At 41.0% G+C, this 22,684-nt stretch overlaps 2 protein-coding genes across 2 annotated transcripts; one reads left to right on the forward strand and one right to left on the reverse strand.

Annotated features, from left to right (window-relative positions):
- The first annotated feature begins 10,904 nt into the window (after positions 1–10,904).
- Positions 10,905–11,963, forward strand: LOC113340951. The gene is made up of 2 exons (XM_026586021.1): positions 10,905–11,272; positions 11,360–11,963. The coding sequence occupies exons 1-2, from the start codon at positions 10,905–10,907 to the stop codon at positions 11,961–11,963; spliced, it is 972 nt and encodes a 323-aa protein (XP_026441806.1).
- Positions 11,964–19,029: 7,066 nt separating this feature from the next.
- On the reverse strand, positions 19,030–20,869 carry LOC113341042 (wiskott-Aldrich syndrome protein homolog 1-like). Its single transcript, XM_026586104.1, has 3 exons — positions 20,338–20,869; positions 19,469–19,578; positions 19,030–19,359 (listed from the first exon to the last, which is right to left on the reverse strand). The coding sequence occupies exons 1-3, from the start codon at positions 20,867–20,869 to the stop codon at positions 19,030–19,032; spliced, it is 972 nt and encodes a 323-aa protein (XP_026441889.1).
- Positions 20,870–22,684: the final 1,815 nt, after the last annotated feature.

The raw sequence follows: 22,684 nt of genomic DNA on the forward strand, positions 1-22,684 counted from the left end.
TCTGAAAAAGACCGTGAACCCGAGGTGTCTGCTCCAGAGTTCATGCACATCAATAATCGAGTCTCGTATCTCAAGATCAGCATAAACAGACTCAAACGGAGCATCAAAAAGGCAAGGAAAACAGCAGGTTCAGGTATTCCTTGTTCCCCTCTGGTTAAATCTCTTTCAACTAATCCTAGCGATTTTTATGAAAATCTTCAAGGAGGAAAGAGAGAAGAAGTCAATATTCTTGATGAGCAAAAAGCTCATCAAAATACAACATGACTGCTCAATGTAGCATCCTTCTTGTGATTTGGAAGGATGCTCATAATTCTCAAGAAGACTTTGTGTCTTGAGAAAGTAGTTGTCGTTATATTTTTTTTAAATTTTTTTTTTGACCTTACGAAACGATGATCATAAAACTGTTGAGCCTTGCTCCATTACTTTACATGATGTAATGTTTTTGATCGTTTACTCTTGAGAATAATTCCTTGATTGATTTCCTTGGTTTTCAACAGTTCTCTTATGTTCCTTTGAACAAAGAATGTCATCTTTTGTTTAGAATGATTCTTGTTTTTTTTCTTCAATACTTCTTCTAAATTTGGCTCCATTATTCTCCTGGCCTCGTACCAAGGTTGTAACTATAAGTGCACATACACCTGACTCACACGACACATATACGAGTAACCCTAGGGTTTCCTATGAAACACTCATATATATATATATATGAGTGTTTCATAGGAAACCCTAGGGTTACTCGTATATGATATATATATATATATCATGCTCTTTTCTGATATATCATGCTCTTTTTTGATATATATATATATATATATCATGCTATTTTTTGATACATACACGTTCCGTAACGTCAAAAGGTTCACCTGGTTTCTATGTGCACAATGGATGGATGCTACAAGGAATGCAATGTTGAGAAGGGGAAGACTATCGAGTTTCACGAGAACCATGTTTTCATAACCTGCTATCATGATGTTGATCATGAAAACAAACTACCAGTCAGATGTCATCACAACTGGTAGGAAATCTTCTTCGAGATTTTGAGGTGGTACGTGAACAACTTGGGATTGCAACAAGGAATCTTGATTTTCTGAAAAACGAACTGAAGAAAGCAACTGATGAGCTCTTCCATGTTCAATCTCTAGTTGTTGGTCGTGTTTAATTTTTTTCGAATCATGTTATCTAAGAGTTGTGTTTTTTTTTTGTCTAGGACAACTTCTTATTTAGAATTTTATTCATGTGTTTTTAAGAAGAATAACTAGAGTTTGGAATAGCCATTATTGTGATTACACATAGCTATGTCCAACGATTTTCATCTTCAGTGTTTTTAGATTTATTTATTTAAATTCTAAAGTTTGTTTGGAAGATGATTTTTGCAGTATTAATCTTTATGGTTTTATATATTGCAATTTGTTATGGCATATGTGTGTTTGCGTCCGTGAACTATGATTGTCCCATACGTGGTCAAAAGTTAAGTCTGTCATATGTCGATATGCAAGTATTGATAAAATATTGAATGAACTTTTGACAAACAAAAGTTAAGCCTTTTATGTCATTATGCAAGTATTGATGGAAGAAAGGATGAGCTTTTGTTTACAAAGATTAAGTCTATTATATGTCATTGTGCAAATAATGATGAAAGATAGAATGAATCTTTGTTTATTCCGCAGTATTGATCTTCCCTGATCCATATTTCTTATGTATATATTGTGTGGCTCCGTAAATCCTCTTATGTTGAGCATTTCTGATTAAATTAATCATGGGTTCTCTTGTAGTTAATTTAATTGAGTTTTTGGATACAAATTCACATTCTTATGTGATTTGTTAGTGTCCAAAGAAAGTGAAAGTAAGGTAGCTCTTGTTGTTCTTTCGGGAATGAAATTTTATAGGGGAGAGTTCTTAATTGAACTTGTGCTTAATTGCCAAATCTTTGTGGGGAGTGCGGCTGTGGAACATTATAGGGGTTATCTTGTATCTTAATAAACTCCTTGATGAATGCATTTAGTTTCGACTATATTATTGCATCTAAAAAGTTGATATGTACTTTCTTTTGGTCATGAAGTGTCTCTATGGAAATTTCATTAGGATCCCACTAATTTTCGTACCTTTACCAATTTTTTCGACAAAAGGGGGGAGAATTAATGTGTAGTTCATACTACAAATACATATGGTTTTCGGATCATTATGTAAGGGGGATTGGTTTTCATGTGAGATGAAGTATTGACAAAGGGGGAGTGATACAATTGAACTTTGATGTTGTGTAATAATACTATGATACTGTGTAACAATGATTGATAGCTTTTGTTTTCTCATTGTTATGGCTACGGATCTTCAACAACGATGATGCTGATTTGAATATCTTTGGAATCATTGGAGTACTTGGAAGTGACGAAGATTTCGAGTAATGTTGAAGAACCAAGGAGATCATGCATGTGGAAGAGAAGCTGCAAAGTTTATTTATTTTGTATTTCATATGTATTGATAGTTTTGTCACTAAAATTGACAAAGGGGAGATTGTTAGAGCACTACTCGGTCGAACTCGCAAGCGTTGCTATCTCAAGCTTGTTTGTCAAGTTTAGTTTCCAAAACTATAAGTCTTGATTTCTAGTCTACTTATAGTTAAGTCTCGGACTAGGATAGAAAGTGTAGTTGAGCTCTAGACTCCACGGCGTTCATCATGCAAATACGAAGAACTACTCAAGGAACTGGTGGAACTTCATCGACTAAAAGGTATGTGGAGACTTGAACTTATCTATCACTCAAAAGTCTATCTACTCTATCTCCTATCTTGAGACAAAAGTCGTTTTGCTATATCGACTTCAATTATACACATTTGCTATTTCGAGCCTAGTTTATCTCGCTTATCTATTTCTCGAAATATGTTTTGGTAAGCTTTCGCTTTGGCCAAGTTCATCCTTACAAGTGACGAAAGTCATGTTGATTATGTCAATATCTTGAAAATCGCTTTGATGAAAAATAGTGTGTGAATAACTTCTATTTAACATCCTCTAAGAATGCTTCATCGATTGAAATGAGAGTTTAGAATATATAAACTTGAATGGATATAAACATTGTATGTGAACTCATACTTGTGTAAGTCCAAAATCCTTGAACTAAAGTATGCATACTTTACTAGTTCAGGATGTCCGGAAGCTAAGTCCGCGTACCCGTACGCGTACTGCCGGAAGTTCACATCCCGTGAATTTCTGCTGGAGTTTGTGAACTGAAAACAAACTCAATCCGGGTACTTAAGTATGCGTACCGGTATGCATACTTGGGTGGGTTATTTTCTAAAAAACGGTTTATTCATGAACTAAGACATATATAAACTAAGAATGCATATTTGCAAACCGTGGCGATAATGTTCATAAACCGATTCGAGTGAATCAAAATCGTTTTTGCTTCGATTGTGTCTTATATACTTCTATGAGATCTAAGCAATTGAACAACTCTCTAACTAGTTCTTTTGAGTCATTTGAACTAGTTATGGTGAAGATGAATAAGGTTGATATGAAAGTGCTCATATGGATAACCATTGGTTAACTACTGTTGGACCAACTAGGTGTACACGTTTAGGTACGGTTGCACAAACCTAAATGAACGTGAATTTTATTTGTGTATAACAAGCTAAGTTCGATCTAACGGTTGAAAGATATTAGCTTGAATCTAATCAGGTTTTCATCTAACGTTGAATATTGAATGCTTTGTTACCAAGGTAACTTAGATTGCAAACCCTGATCTGGAGACTATATAAAGGAGAACTCTAGCAACTGGGAAACCTAATCCCCACACCTCCTGTGTGATACTAGTTATATAAGCTAGAGTCGATTCTCCTTTAACCTTAGGTTTCTACCGACACCCTGTAGGTTAACGAATTGAAGACTTCATTGGGATTGTGAAGCCAGACCCAACTATTTTCTTTGTAGTTGCGTGATCTGATCTTGATGTTTCTATCGTGATTGAGTGCAATCGTAAGATTGGCTTGAGATTAATTTCTCCAATATGCAAGATAGAGAAGTAGTCACAAACATCTTCGTCTCATCGTTTGTGATTCCACAATATCTTGTTTCGCTAGTCGATTAAGATTATTGTGAGGCGATATTTCTAGGCTGTTCTTCGGGAATATAAGTCCGGTATATCAATTGGTTCCTGTTCACCATGATTTATCAAAAGACGGAAAAAAACTCGTAGGTATTTCTGTGGGAGATAGATTTATCTATTTCACTATACTTTTCTGTGTGATACAGATTTGTTTATTAAAGTCTTCGACTTTGGGTCGTGGCAACTCTTACTTGTGGGTGAGATCAGCTAAGGGAATCAAGTGCGTAGTATCCTGCTGGGATCGGAGACTTAAGGAGCACAACTGTACCTTGGATCAGTGTGAGATTGATTGGGTTTCAACTAAAGTCCAGACCGAAGTTAGTTTGTAGTAGGCCAGTGTCGGCTTAATACATTGTGTGTTCAATCTGGACTAGGTCTCGGGGTTTCTCTTCGTTTGCGGTTTCCTCGTTAACAAAACTTCTGGTGTCTGTGTTATTTCTTTTCCGCATTATATTTTGTTATATAATTGACATATCACAGGTTGTGTGTTTAATCGATCAATTGGTAAATTCAACCTTTGGTTGTTGATTGAAATTGATTGATCCTTGAACATTGGTCTTTGGTACCGTTCAAGTTAATCTCTCTTGTATTCAATTAGACTCGCATATTGCTATTTTCTTGAGTAAGTATTAAATCGAGAAATTGAGATATAACTCTTTGATATACTTTTCTTAAGATTGAGTATGACTGTCTAGTTGATTCTCTTAAAAGTATATTGGAGTTAGTCCATACAGCTAAGAGAAATATTGGGTGAGGTTATTGTACCCCCACTTTTTCAACCATATCCTTATTCTTCTCGATATTTATGACCCTTCTTTGGGACCTAGTCCTTTTAGGTTTGAAATTGTGTGGTTCATGGAGAATGGTTCATAGAATTTTTAGAAGAGTGATGGTCTTCTTTTTGTTTTGCAGGTAGTCCAGGTATAACTTTATGGTGCAAACTCAAGGCTCTTAAAGAAAAACTTAAGGAATTGAACAAAAAGGGTTTTACTAACACTTATGCTAAGTTAAAGAAGATTTTTACTGAGATCCAATCTCTGGATAACCTTGCTGAGGACAACTTGCTTACTGAAGCTCAACAAAAAGGGAAGTTAGAACTCATGACTGAGAAAGTTACACATATGGAGGAAATTTCATAGATGACCAAATCCAATTCTAAATGGCTAAGAGAAGGAGACAAAAATACTTCATTCTTCATCAACCAAGTTACTTCTAGGAGAATAAACAACAAAATCAAGCAGTTATATATGGAGGGAACCTTAGTCTATGGCATACCTGCACTTCAAGAACATATTGTAAGTTCTTATGAAAATCTCTTTAAAGAAGAAAAACTAATCAGAATTGTTTTGAGGTATAAAGTTTGATAGTATTAACTTCATTAAATCTGGTATTCATGATGCTAATATTACTGAAGTTGTGGTGTTGCAGGCCATCAATAACTTAACACAAGACAAAGCCCCTGGGCCTGATGGTTTTCCTGATTTTAAGAAATGTTGGGGTTTTATCAAATCTGGATGCATTGATGTAATACACAATTGTACACTCATCACTCTTGTACCCAAAAAAGCTCATGTAAAAACCATCAAAGATTGTCGACCTATATGTTTACTTACTAGTGTTTACAAGATTCTTGCAAAACTATTGACAGCAATGTTGAAGTTGGTAATGTCAAAATGTATGTCTCCATTACAGTGTGCTTATAAAGAGAAGGCAGGCAAATCATTAATGGCAGTCTTGTTGCAAATGAGTTGGTTGATTCTAGATTAAAATCTGGTAATCCATGTGTGATTTGTAAGATTGATATTGAAAAAGCTTTTGGCATGATTAATTGGAGTTACTTAGAGTTTACTTTGCAAAAAATGGGTTATAGTGTTAAGTGGTGCAGTTGGATGAAGTTTTGTAACTCTATACAACCTCTTTCTTAGTACTTATAAATGGTTCATCATTTGGATATTTCAACAGTTCTAGGGGTGTGAGACAGGGATATCCTAGTTCTCCTTTATTATTCAACATTGCAATGATCTTATATTGACAGGTTTGCAAACTCTCATCCTTTTAATGGGTTCTCAATGGTTGAAAGGGGTCAGGTTGTAAATCATCTTCATTATGTTGATGATACAAATTTTTTTGTGGATAACAAGAAAGAGGAAATCATAAAATTATTCTCCATTCTTATGTGTTTTGAATACATTGTAGGGCTTGAAGCGAATACTTCTGAAACTAGACTCATTGATATTGGTACATATGGGCGGCAAAGTTTGGTTGTGGAACTAACACTCTTCCTTTTACGTATCTTGGATTGCCTCTTGGAGACAAAATCTCTATTAAAACAGTTTGGGACCTTGTGATGCCATATTTTATTTTTGGAATCAATTTTCACTCACAAATGGAGGTAAAGTAATTCTTCTAAAATGCATTATTTCATCTCTGCCGATGTACTACTTCTCCGTTTTTAGAGCTCCTATTTCTATAATAAAGATTTTGGAGAAAAAGATGGAGGATTTTTTTTGAGAGCACTCACTTGATTAACTGGATTCAAGTTCGTGCTTCTAAAGACATGGGAGGCCTTGGTATCCTAAATCTTAGAGTAATGAATCGAGATTTACTTTCCAAGTAGTGCTGAAGGTTTGGAGTGGAAAAACTCATCTACGACACAAGCATATAGTAGAAAAGTATGGTTCCAATTATTCGCACTGGATTCCTTGAAAAATTGTGTTTCTTGTTGGAGAACAATCACTGAAACCGGTACTTTAATATCTTCAAACTCTACTATTTGTATTCATTAGGGAACACCTATTTCCTTTTGGCACGACAAATGGGTTGGAGATAGGTGTTTGGAAGAATCTTTACAAGCACTGTACAAGCTCGATGATTTAAAAATGGCAAGTATAGATGCTCATATTTCAGTTGAAAATTGTGGAAGTTCGAGTTCGAAAGGATTCTCTCTAGTAATGAAGTCGATATTTTAGCAACTCTTTTTATCATTATTGGTTTTTGTCCTCTAGTTAGAGATAATCTAACAGACACTATAAGATGGGTTGTTCAGTATTCACTCATCTAGAACCTTCACGATGAAAACTCTATATTCTTCTTTGACAACAGAAGTGGGTATAAAGGATTTCCCATACAAATTTGTTTAGTGGAAATAAGTTCTACCTAAAATTAATTTTTTTAGTATGATGTGTATTTTATGGTCGTTTTAACTCTCCAGACATGCTTAAAGTGAAAAGGAATGGATATCTATAGTTCTAGTATCCTATGCGATAACCGTACAGAATCTCAGGATTATTTTCATTATAAGGTGGCCTAAAGGATATGGTTTGATATAACACCTAATGATAGGGCATGGGTGTTTCCAGAAACAACGGTTGCTCTTGTTCATACATGGTTAAGTAATCAATTATCATCAGACTTGGGACAGATGGCCTGGAGACTTATCCATACTGCGGTAATTTGGGTCCTATAGAGAGAAAAAAATTGCCGAAACTTTGAAGACAAGTATAGTTTTAAAACTGATATGAACTTGAGTATTGATGCGAAAACTTTGGTCCTTACTTGGGTTGCAGATTCTGAGCAAAGGATTCGCATTAATTCTTCAAATTTTGTGCAGAATTGTGACTCTATTTTCCGCCGATTCAGTTTCCGCTTGTTTTCTTTTAGTCTACTCTCCATAGACTCTTGTGCATTCTTCTTTCTTGAATAAAAGTCTCTATTCCAATAAAAAAAAAGGTTTGAACCAAATTAAATTTCTGATTATTATTTTTTTTTTGAGAATTTCTTGTCACTGTTTACCAAATTTTAAAGTTGAACTATTAAGTAAAATCAACAGTTTTTATCCCGTAAAGAAGATTTTAAGTTCTTAGCAGTAGTCGAATGTTGGATCAATTATAGGCCTTGCCAAATTACTGAGCCAAACGAACTTTGGTTTGCAATTGTTTTGACCTAATACGCGGTAAAAGGAGAGATGCTAGAAGCCTAGAAAAAGCAACCAAAAAGAGTTTTAGATAAGCTGATTTTGCATTATCAATCGTCTCATCTACTTCAACACCTCCATTGGAGTATCGGCTTTTCATCGTCAATCGTCTCATCTACTTCAACACCTCTATTGGAGTACTGGCCCCAGCAGTTGATATCCTGAATTGAAAGGTGGTTGTATCAAACCATTTTAGCCCGGTCGACCTAGACCCATGTGTGTATACATATTTCATCATCCACCATGTGTCTATGGAGAAACACGAGGAAGACATACAATCCGGGGCATCAAGGTGTGATGCCACGCGCATACAGCCAAGAGACGTGTCTCCTCAGGGCAAGGCCCTCATCCAACAGATCCAATGGCGAAGAATCGAGGAGTACCGAAATATAATGCTATTGCAAAGCACTGAACAACATTCAAAGACTTACTTTATCCCATCTCAAGAAAGATCCAAGATCAGCGGTTGGGATTAATCCGACTGACACAGATATGACAGGAGCAGAGGACGTCTGTCTGGCGCGTACAGACGACCCAACCACCCGCATTAAACGCCCTGAGTTGTATACGTGTCGACCAACCTATGGAAGACACGATGACAACTCTTCGTCATCAAGCATGGAACGCTGGGGGAATCGTAGAAGACGAAGATATCTGCGATATTGACACAAAGCACAAGACGATAAGATTGTAACGGCCTTCAGAAGTGGACCCCACTTTGTAACCCTATAAATACCCCTCTCCACTAAGAGAGAAGGGGTCGACCAATCCATAACAATTAGAGGAGAACGTGGGAGAGAGAATAGGAAGAGTAAGTAAATTCCTTATTTCCGCTGACCTATGTACACTTTAAAGTCATTCGACTATCTTTGTAACCACTCAATACATAGTGAAACACCAACCCCGTGGATGTAGGCCTTAGTGCTGAACCACGTAAATCTTTGTCTTATTTACATTTCAGCACTTTACATTCAGCGTTTTACATCATGCACTTTACATTTATACTTCGATCTCTATTTACTCTATTATATGAGCATTATAAGTGATAATATACGACTAGACAATGACGAGCCCGAAGGTTCTGAGTCGATGAATCGATATAATCACTTCCCCTTACGCATACATCGCATAATTTATGATATAGAGTGTATGCGAACATTGTTTGTGAACACGTGGATTTTTCGTGATTGGTGTGTTCACAATCTGGCGCTAGAAACATGGAGTTTTGTCCCGGTAAAAGATTTATCTTACCCTGTGATTTATACGCACCTTGTTTTTTCCGAGCACCGCTCTCTGAAAATAACGGTGCTTAGAACGTTTTTCAGCTTCAGCATCCATTACCTTTCCATACCCATGTATTTATTAGTAGATATACGTCTTTGCAAGTGCTTTCAAGTTTTGTACCTTCGAAAAACAGACGATGTGGATCTATCCATATATTTTTTAGTAGATCTACGTCTTTGCAAGTATTTTAAAATTTTGTATCTTTGAAAAACAAAAATTATGGACAGATCCATACCTTTATTGGTAGACCTACGTCTTTGAAATCGTTTTCAAGCTTTTATCTTTGAAAAACAAAACATTTGACATATCCATGTTTTCTCAGTAGAGCTACATCTTCAAAATCGTTTTCAAGCTTTTATCCTCGAAAATGAAAATCTATGAATAGATCCACACACTTGTTAGTGGTTCTGCGCCTTTGGAATCATTTCCAAATTGTTTTCAATGTGCATCTTCGTCAGCGATTTCCTTATCAAACCTGCGCCTTCTTTCAAACTGCGTTGCTTGTCATTAAACTTATAAAATAGGACTGAGGTATCCAAGAGATCCGATACCTCTGGAAAAGGGGAATAATAGCCGGATAATCTTTTCTAAACCTCGGAGCCTGACTTCCATAACTCTGCTAATGAACCCCCGTGGATCCCATTTTCTTTGCATGCCCTCTACCTTTTGCAGAGGATAACAGAGATGGAGAAAAATAAAGATGCAGGAAAACGAAGGCTTCATCAAAAGACACGCCAAGGACTACCCCAGTCATGACTAGGAGTAAACAAAAGGGAGAAAAGCTTAAAGCAGAGGATAAGAATCAAAGCGGAGCTGAAAGCACGATGCCTTTAGATGCCAGCACAATTGCAGCGGAAGCACTAAAGGCCGTTGCTTCCAAAGCCGGAGCCTCTAAAGCCGGAGCATCCAGAGTAGGAATCTCAAAAGTGACAACTGCCACCCGACCGCAGGAACAACGTGAAGGGATGGCAGAGTCTGTGATACAACAACCTACTTACGGGATGCCACTCACCAACGAACAAAATCTACCACTTCAAGCTAATCAACCCCTCCTAATATCCATTCAGCCTACGCAGCAACCAGCGGAACTTCAAAATCCGCAGATGGACCCACCAGAGCCAGTTATACAAATTGTCGACGAAGACCTACGGTAGCTGTCGGAGGTCAAATGCAGGTGGGAACGCCGAATCAAGGATCGAATCACTCTGCTCAGATGATGGCAGAACTAGAGGAACTGAGAAAGAATCAAAGGGTGTACACAGATGTTGTAGCCCTGCTGGCACAGGAGAACCAATATCTCAAAGACAGAATCACCAACAGTGCAGAGGTGGAAAACCATCACGACGAAGCTAACTCCATGACACCAATACCGAACCAAGATCGAAGGATGATAGTTGCCAACGCAGCCAACCCAGAACCTCTGAACCGAAGGGATGCGAGAGGAAGTCGAAGATCCGACCCAGACTAGAATCCGGATAACTCAGACTACTTCGATAGTGACACCCCGAGGCCAAGACGATCCCCCTTCCTCGAGGAGCATCAGCGGGCAATGGAGAATCTTCGTGCCAAAATGATGACAGAAATCAAGCAGTTGAAAACTAGGAAAGGAGGCGAAAGATTGGAGCAAGTGATGAAGGAAGCAAGCACTACCCCGCTGACACAACGTTTTGCCAAATCTCTCATTCCACAGAAGTGTCCAGTTCCGGCCTTCGAGTGTTACGATGGATCCAGTGATCCCGTAACCCATCTTCTGTATTATAACCGAATGATGGCACGATGGGATTATGATGACGCCATACTTTGCAGATACTTTCCCTCGAGTCTAAAAGGGTCACCGTTGTCTTGGTTTGACAATTTACCACCGAGTTTCATCGATTCTTACGACCAGCTCACCGAGAAATTCTTGACAACCTACATGTATAACAAGGTCGTCAACACCGGAATGGATAAGCTCTTCTCGCTGGCAATTAAGTACAAGGAAACAATCATAGAATACACTGACAGATGGCATAAGATATCTCAAGCCATCGGAAACGTGGATCCAGTAGTTAGCATCAACTGCTACAAATGGGGGATGGACAGGATGAGTCCCCTATTTATCGGGATCCACGACACCATCCCTGCTACCGAAGGAGATCTTCGAGTAATCATAGAAAAACATGAAAGGTTAGAGGAGATCCAACGAGAGAATCCCAAAGCTCATACTCAGCGTCCCTCACGCACGAATTTTGTAAAACAAGCTAGCGGGTCCAAAAGAGGCAACTCAGATGAACAACCCGGCAAGGACAGAAGAGAACGAAGAGATGATCCACGAAGGGGTGACCGAAAATTCGAAGACCAGGTCTACACGAAGCTAAATACCAGCTATTCATGCATCCTGAAGGAAATCAAGGGTCGGGAAAACCTCGATTGGCCATGGTCCAAGGGAAAGCAGCCCCCAAGATCAAAAAAGTCGAGAGAATACTGTGAATATCACTGTTTCAATGTTCACCAAACAGATAAATGCAAGAATCTCAAGATAATGATTCAAAAGTTGAACGACGCAGGAGTTCTTAAACAGTACGTACATAGGACTAGCACCGAAGACAAGGCTAAACGAAGCAAGTAGGTTCAGCTACCTGAAGGAAACCGCACCCTTAACACCATCTCATGTTATGAGACCACGGGGCCATCCCTAACTGCCCAGATAGGTAAAAGATTGAGAAAGCAGTTTGAAGACTAATGTGAGTTGTACAAAATCGACGGGGAAGAAGTGGATGAACACGAACAATGGATGGACGCACCAATGGTTTTCGACGCGGACGACGTCGAAGAAGATATGGTGGACCACAACGACCCTCTAGTTCTCATCGATGGAGGAAGCTCAGTCAATGTTTTATTCTATGATACATTCAAACGAATGGAACTCAACGATGAACATTTTTTATCTTCGTACTACACTATCTACGGTTTCTACGGAGCAGCCACGAAGCCTTTAGGAGACATTGTCTTGTAAGTAGACGCAGGGCCAATGAAGCTCGACACCCGGTTCAGTGTGGTGGATGCACCATCACCCTATAATGCCATAATTGACCGAAGGTGGGTACACAAACTCAAAGGAGTGGCGGCTACCTATCACCAATACCTTAGGTTTCTAACTCCCCAAGGGATAACGGAAATAAAAGGAGACCAGGTCACTGCGCGAGAATGTCAAACTTTGCAGAACCAGCTTAATAACGAACATGATGAGCAGCGAAAGTCCCGAAGATCTCGAAACAAAGAAGTTGCAAAAGAGAAAGCGATCGACACCTATCTGGAAGAAATCTCTGGCAGAAGCCTTTCAAAGGAAAATACGGTTGGAAACGCATAGGCGAGTACCTCTGCCACAAAAGAAGACGAAGAGCCTACCAAATAGCAATTAAAGAATGTTCCTCTCCTAGGAGAACCAAAGCCCATGTTTACACCCGTGGAAGCAGTGAAAGAAGTCAACATATGGGCAGAAGAAACTCCAAGGATGATCAAAATTGGAACTCTTATGGATAAGGAAAGAGAGGCATCCTTGATCAAACTACTCAGGAAATACGCAGATATCTTCGCATGGAAGCTAGGTGACATGCCAGGAATCGATCCGAAGCTAATCCATCATGAACTTCGTATAAAGCCCGTCACACCACCATTCAGGCAGAAGGTGCGAAAAGTAGCACCAGAATACCACAAAGCAGTCGAAGCGGAACTCCGTAAGTTACTAGTAGCAGGGTTCATCAAAGAAGCCAAATATCCAACATGGATTTCGAACATGGTAATCGTACCAAAAAATAATGGCGGGGTTAGAATATGCATTTATTTCACCAACCTCAATAAAGCATGCCCTAAAGACAGTTATCCGCTACCAAGCATCGACCAACTGGTCGAAGCAGTCGAAGGATACGAAGAGATTTCATTTATGGACGGGTACTCTGGGTACAACCAACTGTTCCTAGCAAAGGAAGATCAACAACATACAACATTTTATACCCCGCATGGCCTCTACTGTTACGTAAGAATGCCCTTCGGACTTCGAAATGCAGGGGCAACATATCAAAGAATGGTGGATGCTATTTTCAAACCATGGATCAGGAACACCTTGGAAGTCTATGTAGACGATATGCTCGTCAAGAGAAAGTTGCGCAAGGATCACCACCAAGATCTGAGGAATATCTTCCAAGCAATGATGAAACACAACATGAAAGTGAACCCAGAGAAATGTACTTTCGTCGTCACCTCAGGAAAGTTCCTCGGATATCTGGTGACAAAGAGGGGCATCGAAGTAGACCCTGCTAAGATTCAATCCATCGTGGGAATGTCATCCCCAAGGAACCTAAAAGAGGTTCAAAAACTCAACGGTTCACTAGCTGCACTGGGAAGATTCATATCCAGATCTTCAGACAGGTGCAAAAATTTCTTTTAACATTCTCAAAAAAAGGAGCAAGTTCGAATGGACGGCAGAATGCGTGGAAGCTTTTCAAAGAATCAAGGACTACCTGGCTGAGATCCCCATCTTGAAAAAACCTGATCCCGAGGAGGTTTTGGCCCTATACATAGCAGCAACAGAGGATGCAGTCAGCGCAGTTCTGGTTAAAACCAACACGAAGATAGAACAACCCATCTACTACGTCAGCAAAACCCTCAACACAGCAAAAAGAAATTACACGGAGATTGAGCAACTTATCTTGGCGTTAGTGTGGACAACCTTAAAGCTAAGGACCTACTTCTTGACCCACTACATCCACGTCCCATGCAAAGCCCCGCTAAAAGCAGTCCTCAAAAGTGCAGGGAAGCTAGGGAGAATTGCAAAATGGAACACACATCTCGACCAATTCAACATCATCCATGAACTCCAGCATTCCTAAAAGTCACAACTCTTAGCGGATTTCCTAGCAGATCTATCGTTGGAGGATGACGAAGAGGTCTTCATTGATGGACTCAAGGCAGCAGGGTTGCCAGAAATTGGCGGTATCAAGGATCCCGTCGACATTCTCGAACCAGCAAACCCAAGACGATGAGAAGTCGTCGTCGATGGGTCGAAGAATAGAGAAGGCGCAGGTATAGGCATCATGATCACCACTCCCACGGGAGACAAGATCATACATGCCTTCACATTGGAATTCCAGGGGCATACCAACAACATAGTTGAATATGAAGCTGTAGTGCACGCTCTTCGTCTGATAATAGATATGGGGATAACCGAGGTGCGCCTAACAGGTGATTCACAACTGGTCATCCAACAAATAAGGATGGAATACAATGTTTATAACGAAACCCTGTCAGCGTACATGTCCTTAGTCAAGACACTGGTATCTCAGATACCAAACATTAAGTTCTGAAACCTAGGCAGAAAGGAACTCAGACACGCAGATGCCTTGGCTTATGTGTCATCGATGTTAAAGAACGAGGATGTCAAGGAAATCAAAATAACTAGGGTTTACGAGCCCTCAGTCGCTTCCCGAGAATTTTGCACTGCAAACCAAGGGGGCAGCGTGGGAGAAGATATTGCAGACGATGATGCAGGGTAATACATCGTCGATGACTTCCAAGAGGATGATATAATGGCAAGAGCATACGAAGATGAAGACTTCAGCAAAGAAGAGGACTGGAGATCTGAGATCCACCTTTTTCTCAAAGAAGGAACACTACCAGCGGACCTAAAACAGGCTAGGAAAATACAATCAAAGTCAGGAAGGTACGACTTAAGATAAGGGATCTTATACAAGAAATCCTTCCTCGGACCTTTACTATGGTGCTTATCTAGATCCGAAGGCCACCTGATTCTAAAAGATATACATCGCGGGGACGCAGGAAATCACATTGGAATGAGATCTCTAGCGGACAAGGAAAAAACCCAAGGGTATTACTGGCCAACAATGATACGAGACGCTGCAAGAATGTCAAGAAGATGCGAAGAATGCCAACATTTTGCCAAAAGAATCCACGCACCCGCAACGATGCTGAACTCGGTGGATAGTCCTTGGCCATTCTCAAAATGGGGCATAGACATTGTGGGTCCTCTGATCGAAGGATCAGGGAAAAAAAGATTCTTGATAGTGGCCACGGACTATTTTAGCAAATGGGTAGAAGCTAAGGCTCTGGAAAGGATCCGTGACTCAGATGTCTTCACATTCATCTTTTAAAACATTATTTGCAGGTTTGGCATACCAACAAAAATTGTCTCCGACAATGGCAAGCAGCTACATGGTAAAAACATTGACTTGCTTTTCGATACTTTCAAAATTCGAAAGAACAAGTCAACAACAATATACCCTCAAAGCAACGGCCAGGCAGAAGCCACAAACAAGACCCTTGCTCTTATTCTCAAGAAACAACTAGACAAGCATAAGGGACGATGGTGTGAGCAGCTACACAACGTTCTGTGGGCATACAGAATAACCCGAAGATCAGACACATGAGAGTCCCCATTCTTGCTCACCTATGGAGCCGAAGTTGTCATCCCTACAGAGATCATCATGCCAACTACGAATACCGAAGCATGGGAAAAGAACATCACAACGGATATGATGCTGGAAAGACTTGATGATCTCGAGGAAAGGAGAGAGGCAGCGCTGCAAAAAATGGAGAACTATCAAATAAAGCTAGCAAGGGAGTACAATAAGAGGGTTAAACTTAGAAATTTTATAGAAGGACAGTATCTGCTGAGAACCATACCCCAATACCAACGAGAAAAGAAGTGGGGCAAGTTAGCACCAACATGGGGAGGACCTTTTGTCATACACGATATCGCAGGGAATGGATCCTACTACCTGCGCAACCTAAAAGGAGAAGTCCTCAGACACCCATGGAATAAAAAATATCTCAAGCCATACCATCCATAGAAAGCAGCGCGGATCTGCATCTGCGTGAAGAATACCAGAAGAAGAAGACGACGCATTCGATCGACATGTTTCTATCTATGGACGAGGAATACCAGACCTTAACTCATCAATCAAACAAACTTTTGGCAAGAATTCATATTTAAGAAAACAACACAAGTACAACACAAGGGGCAGTGTGTCAGCAAGATGAACGCTTGTAAATATAACGCATCACAAGAACACCACGCCTGTACACACAAGTTTTCACAATTGGGGAAAGTAGTTACCTACAATCTCTCGGGACTCCCATGTCAGTGTCTATAAGTGTAGGACCATGGGGAAGGCATCTAGCAGCAAGAGATACCCAACCAATCTTAAGGCAGCGGGTCAACGGAATGGGTGTATGTAAATATTTTAAAATAAACATCCCATACCCTAGAACGCTGCCCCGACCCCTACCGTCTGGGAATCCTCTAGCCCAGGATTAGCCAGCGGGGTGACAGGTCTCAAGACGATCACGAAGGTACATACCTTCGGCATCGTACTCAAACACTCAAATCTTTTTTAAATGCAGTAAGTTGTTTCCAATTTAACTCAACGCAATATTTAAAATAAAAAGTAAACTGATAATGCAGGTATACCTAAATGATGATCCATTCCATGAAAGTTGATTACAAGTTCAGCAAAATAAACATGAGCAAGAGATACATCAAAAAATGATCTGAAGCTATATAATCAACAAAGATCAACTTTTTATGACTAGTAGAAAAATCTACTTGGACGATTCAGCTCCGCCAGCAGGGTTCTTCCTCTGAGACGAAGGTACACTCCCACCTGAAGAAGGCCCCGAGGAACCAGACAAAGGCGCGGGCTGAGGACGACGAGGATAATTCTTGACGAGGCCATGTTCGGCCTTAAGATCACGCTCAATCTTGTCCAAAACCTTGTTAGTCTCCTCGGCCAACTGACAACGAGCCTTATATGCAATGATGGTAGTCTTCATCTCAACCTGTGACAACAGAGAGGATATACGGCTCACCTCTTTGGAGGCGACATTAGCTGCTTCATCACGAGACGCATCTAGGCCCTTGTAGTAGGTAGCTTTCCCTTCCTACTGCACTAAGGCAGATTGAGCCTTTTCAAGTTTGTCATTTGCTGAGCGAAGCTGTCCCTCGAGCTCTGAAAATTAGAAACACCAAGGGGTTAGAACGATGAAATTACAAGATCACACTCGATGAAACGAGGCTATACCTTCGACATTAGCCGAAGCCTCTTCATATTCGTTAACAACTGCATCTCGAGCCTCATCAAGAAAGTCATACTCATCGGATATTTTCTTATAATCCACCTGAAGGTTGGTAAGAGCAAATTGACTTGCATCTAATTATACCTGCTTCATTGAATCCAAGTGACGAAGATGATTGACTTCGTTATTTATCTCCTCCAATCCCTTGTTAATTCTGTACATATTTACTTCGATATTTCTCTCAGACTCAGCCTGGCGGGCTACATCATCCCGATACGCAGCTAGGGCCTTGCTAAGGGCACCGGCCTCAGCCCTGGCATCGTCCCTCTCTTTAGAAAGACGCTGCATATAATCTCTAATTTCGGGGCCCTGAGAGGAACGAGCCTGTCGTAATTCTTCCTCCAGAAGATTTATTCTAGCTTCTAAAGACGAAACATACTCTCGGGCTTCCCGCAGATTATCACGCGTCCACAACAGCGTGCCATTGAACAAACGACGATCATGGTTGTAACTATTTTGCATATCAACCATTTTTACTCGTTTTTCTCGCCATTCAACTGTTAAGGCGTTATGCTCATCAGCACGAGCATTCCACTTATCAGCCTCGCTCTTTATCTTCTCAACTAACTCTTTGATGCGGGATTTCTTTCGTTCCCTTTTATTCCGAAGCCATATCAGCTCTGGGACTCCACCCACTGAAGATAGGATGGGGAGACTCAGACAGAACACTAAAGTACAAGAAGGGAATCACGAGGGGTAAGAAATTGGGAGAATACGAACCTGTGAAAGATGAAGCATTTTTACGAGCGTGCTCCAACTCGCTACGGATCTTAGCGAGCTCTAAACGAAGCTTCTCCTCTTCGTTGCCTAGCTGTTCTTTCCCTTTGAGGCGACTCTTCAGCTCACTTATCTCCTTATCTCTAGCAGAGATAACTATCTCCGCCGCAGATAACTCCTTTTCTCTGTGACGAAGCTTGGCCTCTAACTTTAAAGACTTTTCCTTGAAAAATTGATACAGAGTGTGGTTGCAATGTTCACTCCTCATCATCTGCGTTTCGAGGAAGAATAAGATTATTACACCATCATGTTGTGCAAGTACTAAAAAGGAAAAAATCACGATAGCTTACCTCTAACATTTGCTGCTGGGGGAAGCCGTACTGGTACCCGTCAGCAATAGCCATCATATCAGCAATAGTGGAGGGAGGGTCAACCACAAGATTATCCTCCGAAACTTTCAGATTCTTGTCCCACACCTCCGCGACCTGATCCTCAGCAGACAACTGCATCATCCGACGAGTATATGCATCAGAGTTTTTCTCACCAAGAAGCACCGGAGCAGGGTTGGGGACGAACATCAAATTATTTTTCTTAATCCAAGCCAAGATGGCGTCGTCACCCTCGAGCATCAGGCACTGTGGGAAATCTTCCAAGGGAGACTCGGTAGAAGCTTCTCCGACAACAGTTCATATCCCAGCCGCAGACTTCTCCTTTGCCGCTGCCTCCTCGTTTGCATGGGCTTCGGCATCATCACCCTCAGAACTAACATCCGTGTCTACGGTTGGTTGACCTGTGGCATCACCTTTGCCAGAGTTCCCAAGCACATCTCAATCATCATTTGGGGAAATCCATGAGAACTCTGAAGCAAGACCCATGGCAGCATTCACATCAAAAGTTTCCCCCACGGAATAAATTCTACCAAAGGAGAACTCTTGGGAGACGGCGGGAAGAGGACCACCAGTGTTGTCGCCACCAGGGGAAAGTTCTTCATCACCGGTGCCACCAGCGGTAGTATCAGTGCGTTCCTCCCCATCAGACATTTCTTCATCCTCGGCAAATTCTTCGTTCACGGGGCTGGTGACCTCCTCATGGACCTCAGTCTCATCAGCTACAACAGTAGAAGATTGCTTAGGACCAATCTTCTTCTTCTTCGTCACCTACAAAACAATAAAGAATTACACCAAAAGATTATTTTCTCCTTTACTTGAAAAAATTTAAAATTTTCGAAATAAGGAAAAAATGGGCAAGTATAAGAAGAAGCCATACCTTGGCAGTTGCAGTACTCTTCGAGGAAAGGGTAGCACCGGAACTCTCCTCCTCGTCTCCAACAACAACGTCTCCATCAACAACGTTGAGGTCATAAGGAAAATCCATGCCTGCAAAGTTCAAACGCCAAGGACAGAAACCCCCATAACGAGCAAGGGCAGTTTCACGAGGTTCGCTATTAGCAGTAAGACGCCATCCATGCGGACCAGGAATCCAACCATAAGCCCAAGGGCCAACAACCTCAATAACGGTGGCATGCCACTCATAATCACGATCACGCTTGATCCTCTCACGGGAAGGAAAAAATCTCTTGTTAACAAACCCCTCCGTACCAGGAACATACTTCAGCTTAGCATCGCTCACCTCACTTAAAAGACGAATCTCACCACGAGGAGCAGCAATATTACGAAGACCAACACTCCATGGTTTACGGTTCCAGCTGTTAATATAATCCCCGAAGGAATTATTGAAATTTTGGGGGGTATACCACTCTCTCTTAGCGGGATCAGAGACGTAGCAGGTCATCATTGTTTCTCCCTTACTCTGAAGATAACATTCCTTCATCACACGAAGATAATTCCCAGTCAACTGTGATACAGAACGACTATGGGTATTTGTAGAAGAACCTTCACGACCAGCCAGCACGTCGTAATAAAAAGAGTCACCCGACTTATACAGAGGCAACATAAGACCCGCCTCGAAGGCTCCTACTGTAGTCAGCAGATGAAATTCATCGAACTGATAATTCGAGATGAGTTCATAGGTGATATCATCGTCGGGAGCGTAGAAGCGGACATCGAAGGCTTGGAGCTCATGTTTGTCCTTAAACAGCTCAAGATCAATATGCTTAAATGTGACCTTCTTCTTACCAACTGAGACGCTTCGTATTACTGGGGCAGCGTCTTCCTCGTTAGCGGGATCTGGCGTAGGATTCTTCGGAGGACTCAAGTCTGAAGCCTTCCTTTTGGAAGGAAGACTCTTGGGTGGATCAACCTTCGACACAGTACCCTTGGAGGATTTCCCTTTGGAAGGGACCGCAGGAGGAGGAGGCAGAGGCTTCTGTTGGGGCATTGAAGGTGGATCCATAGAACGAAGAGGCGGAACATCCAACGCTTCATTACGAGGAGGAGGAGCCTGCATACCCCTACAATCGTCACGCAAACGATAAGAGGTGAGGCTAACCGCATACCTAGAGCCAGGAGGAACCTTCGGTGGATCTCCTTTCTTGGTAGACGAAGCCTTCTGACCAGAAGAAGATGAGACCCTTTGAGCACGAGGATCTGCATGTGAAGTCCTAGAGGAGCCTCCCCCAGGTAGAGATATATCAGGGTCTCTGCGTGGAGGAGATCTACGCGGACGAGCCGGCGGAGTCTGATAAGGAACCCGCTGACGATCGGTCATATCTGCGAAGAAGCACAAAAACAAGTTAAAAGTTGTTACAAAAGAACAACTAAAGATCAAAAACAAAAAACCGAGAAATCGTCGGTTCATCTTGGCCGCCATCGGGCTTATGCACTTTGTAATGAAGAACAGGGGCAAGCATATATACTTCTGCATATATGTTCTTCATCACAAAGCTAAAGACTACAGTAGCAGAAGATGAACAAAGTAATCAAGATCAAAATCAAAGAGAAATCTCTTACCTGTATGTGAGAGATTTTAGAACAAGAGCACAACCAAGAAGACAACGAACCACAACAACATATGAGCGCAGAAAAATCAAGAGCAGGTCCTATTCAATATAAGGGCAGTATCAATTAATGACTAAAGAACAAGAATGAAGAACAAAAACCTTAGAAGAAAAAGAATGAAGGACTGACAGGGAGGGAATGAAATTTTTTCTAAAAATTTTCACATTCTCTTTCCTACTTATAAGCCTTGAAGAAGACAATGACCGTTCCTTTACCCAAGGAGCACTTATTGCAAGGAGTAGGAAACGTGCCATATTATCTAGGGGAAGTTATTAGGAGAGAGATGAGGAATATGTGACGTTTTCCCTCTAACTTCAACTGACACCCAAGTCAGAAGAAAATGGTAAAATTGTGTGTACACATTTCATCATCCACCATGTGTCTATGGAGAAACACGAGGAATACATACAATCCGGGGCATCAAGGTGTGATGCCACGCACATACAGCCAAGAGACGTGTCTCCTCAGGGCAAGGCCCTCATCCAACAGATCCAATGGCGAAGAATCGAGGAGTACCGAAATATAATGCCATTGCAAAGCACTGATCAACATCCAAAGACTTACTTTATCCCATCTCAAGAAAGATCCAAGATCAGCGGTTGGGATTAATCCGACTGACACAGATATGACAGGAGCAGAGGACGTCTGTCTGGCGTGTACAGACGACCCAACTACCCGCATTAAACGCCCTGAGCTGTATACGTGTCGACCAACCTATGGAAGACACGATGACAACTCTTCGTCATCAAGCATGGAACGCTGGGGGCATCGTAGAAGACGAAGATATCTGCGATATTGACACAAAGCACAAGACGATAAGATTATAACGGCCTTCAGAAGTGGACCCCACTTTGTAACCCTATAAATACTCCTCTCCACTAAGAGAGAAGGGGTCGACCAATCCATAGCAATTAGAGGAGAATGTAGGAGAGAGAAATAGGAAGAGTAAGTAAATTCCTTATTTCCGCTGACCTATGTACACTTTAAAGTCATTCAACTATCTTTGTAACCACTCAATACATAGTGAAACACCAACCCCGTGGATGTAGGCCTTAGTGCTGAACCACGTAAATCTTTATCTTATTTACATTTCAGCACTTTACATTCAGCGTTTTACATCATGCACTTTACATTTATACTTCGATCTCTATTTACTCTATTATATGAGCATTATAAGTGATAATATACGACTAGACAATGACGAGCCCGAAGGTTCTGAGTCGATGAATCGATATAATCACTTCCCCTTACGCATACATCGCATAATTTATGATATAGAGTGTATGCGAACATTGTTTGTGAACACGTGGATTTTTCGTGATTGGTGTGTTCACAATCTGGCGCTAGAAACATGGAGTTTTGTCCCGGTAAAAGATTTATCTTACCCTGTGATTTATACGCACCTTGTTTTTTCCGAGCACCGCTCTCTGAAAATAACGGTGCTTAGAACGTTTTTCAGCTTCAGCATCCATTACCTTTCCATACCCATGTATTTATTAGTAGATATACGTCTTTGCAAGTGCTT

Source organism: Papaver somniferum, chromosome 1 (genome assembly GCF_003573695.1).
Source record: "Papaver somniferum cultivar HN1 chromosome 1, ASM357369v1, whole genome shotgun sequence".
In the NCBI taxonomy this organism is placed as follows: Eukaryota; Viridiplantae; Streptophyta; class Magnoliopsida; order Ranunculales; family Papaveraceae; genus Papaver; species Papaver somniferum.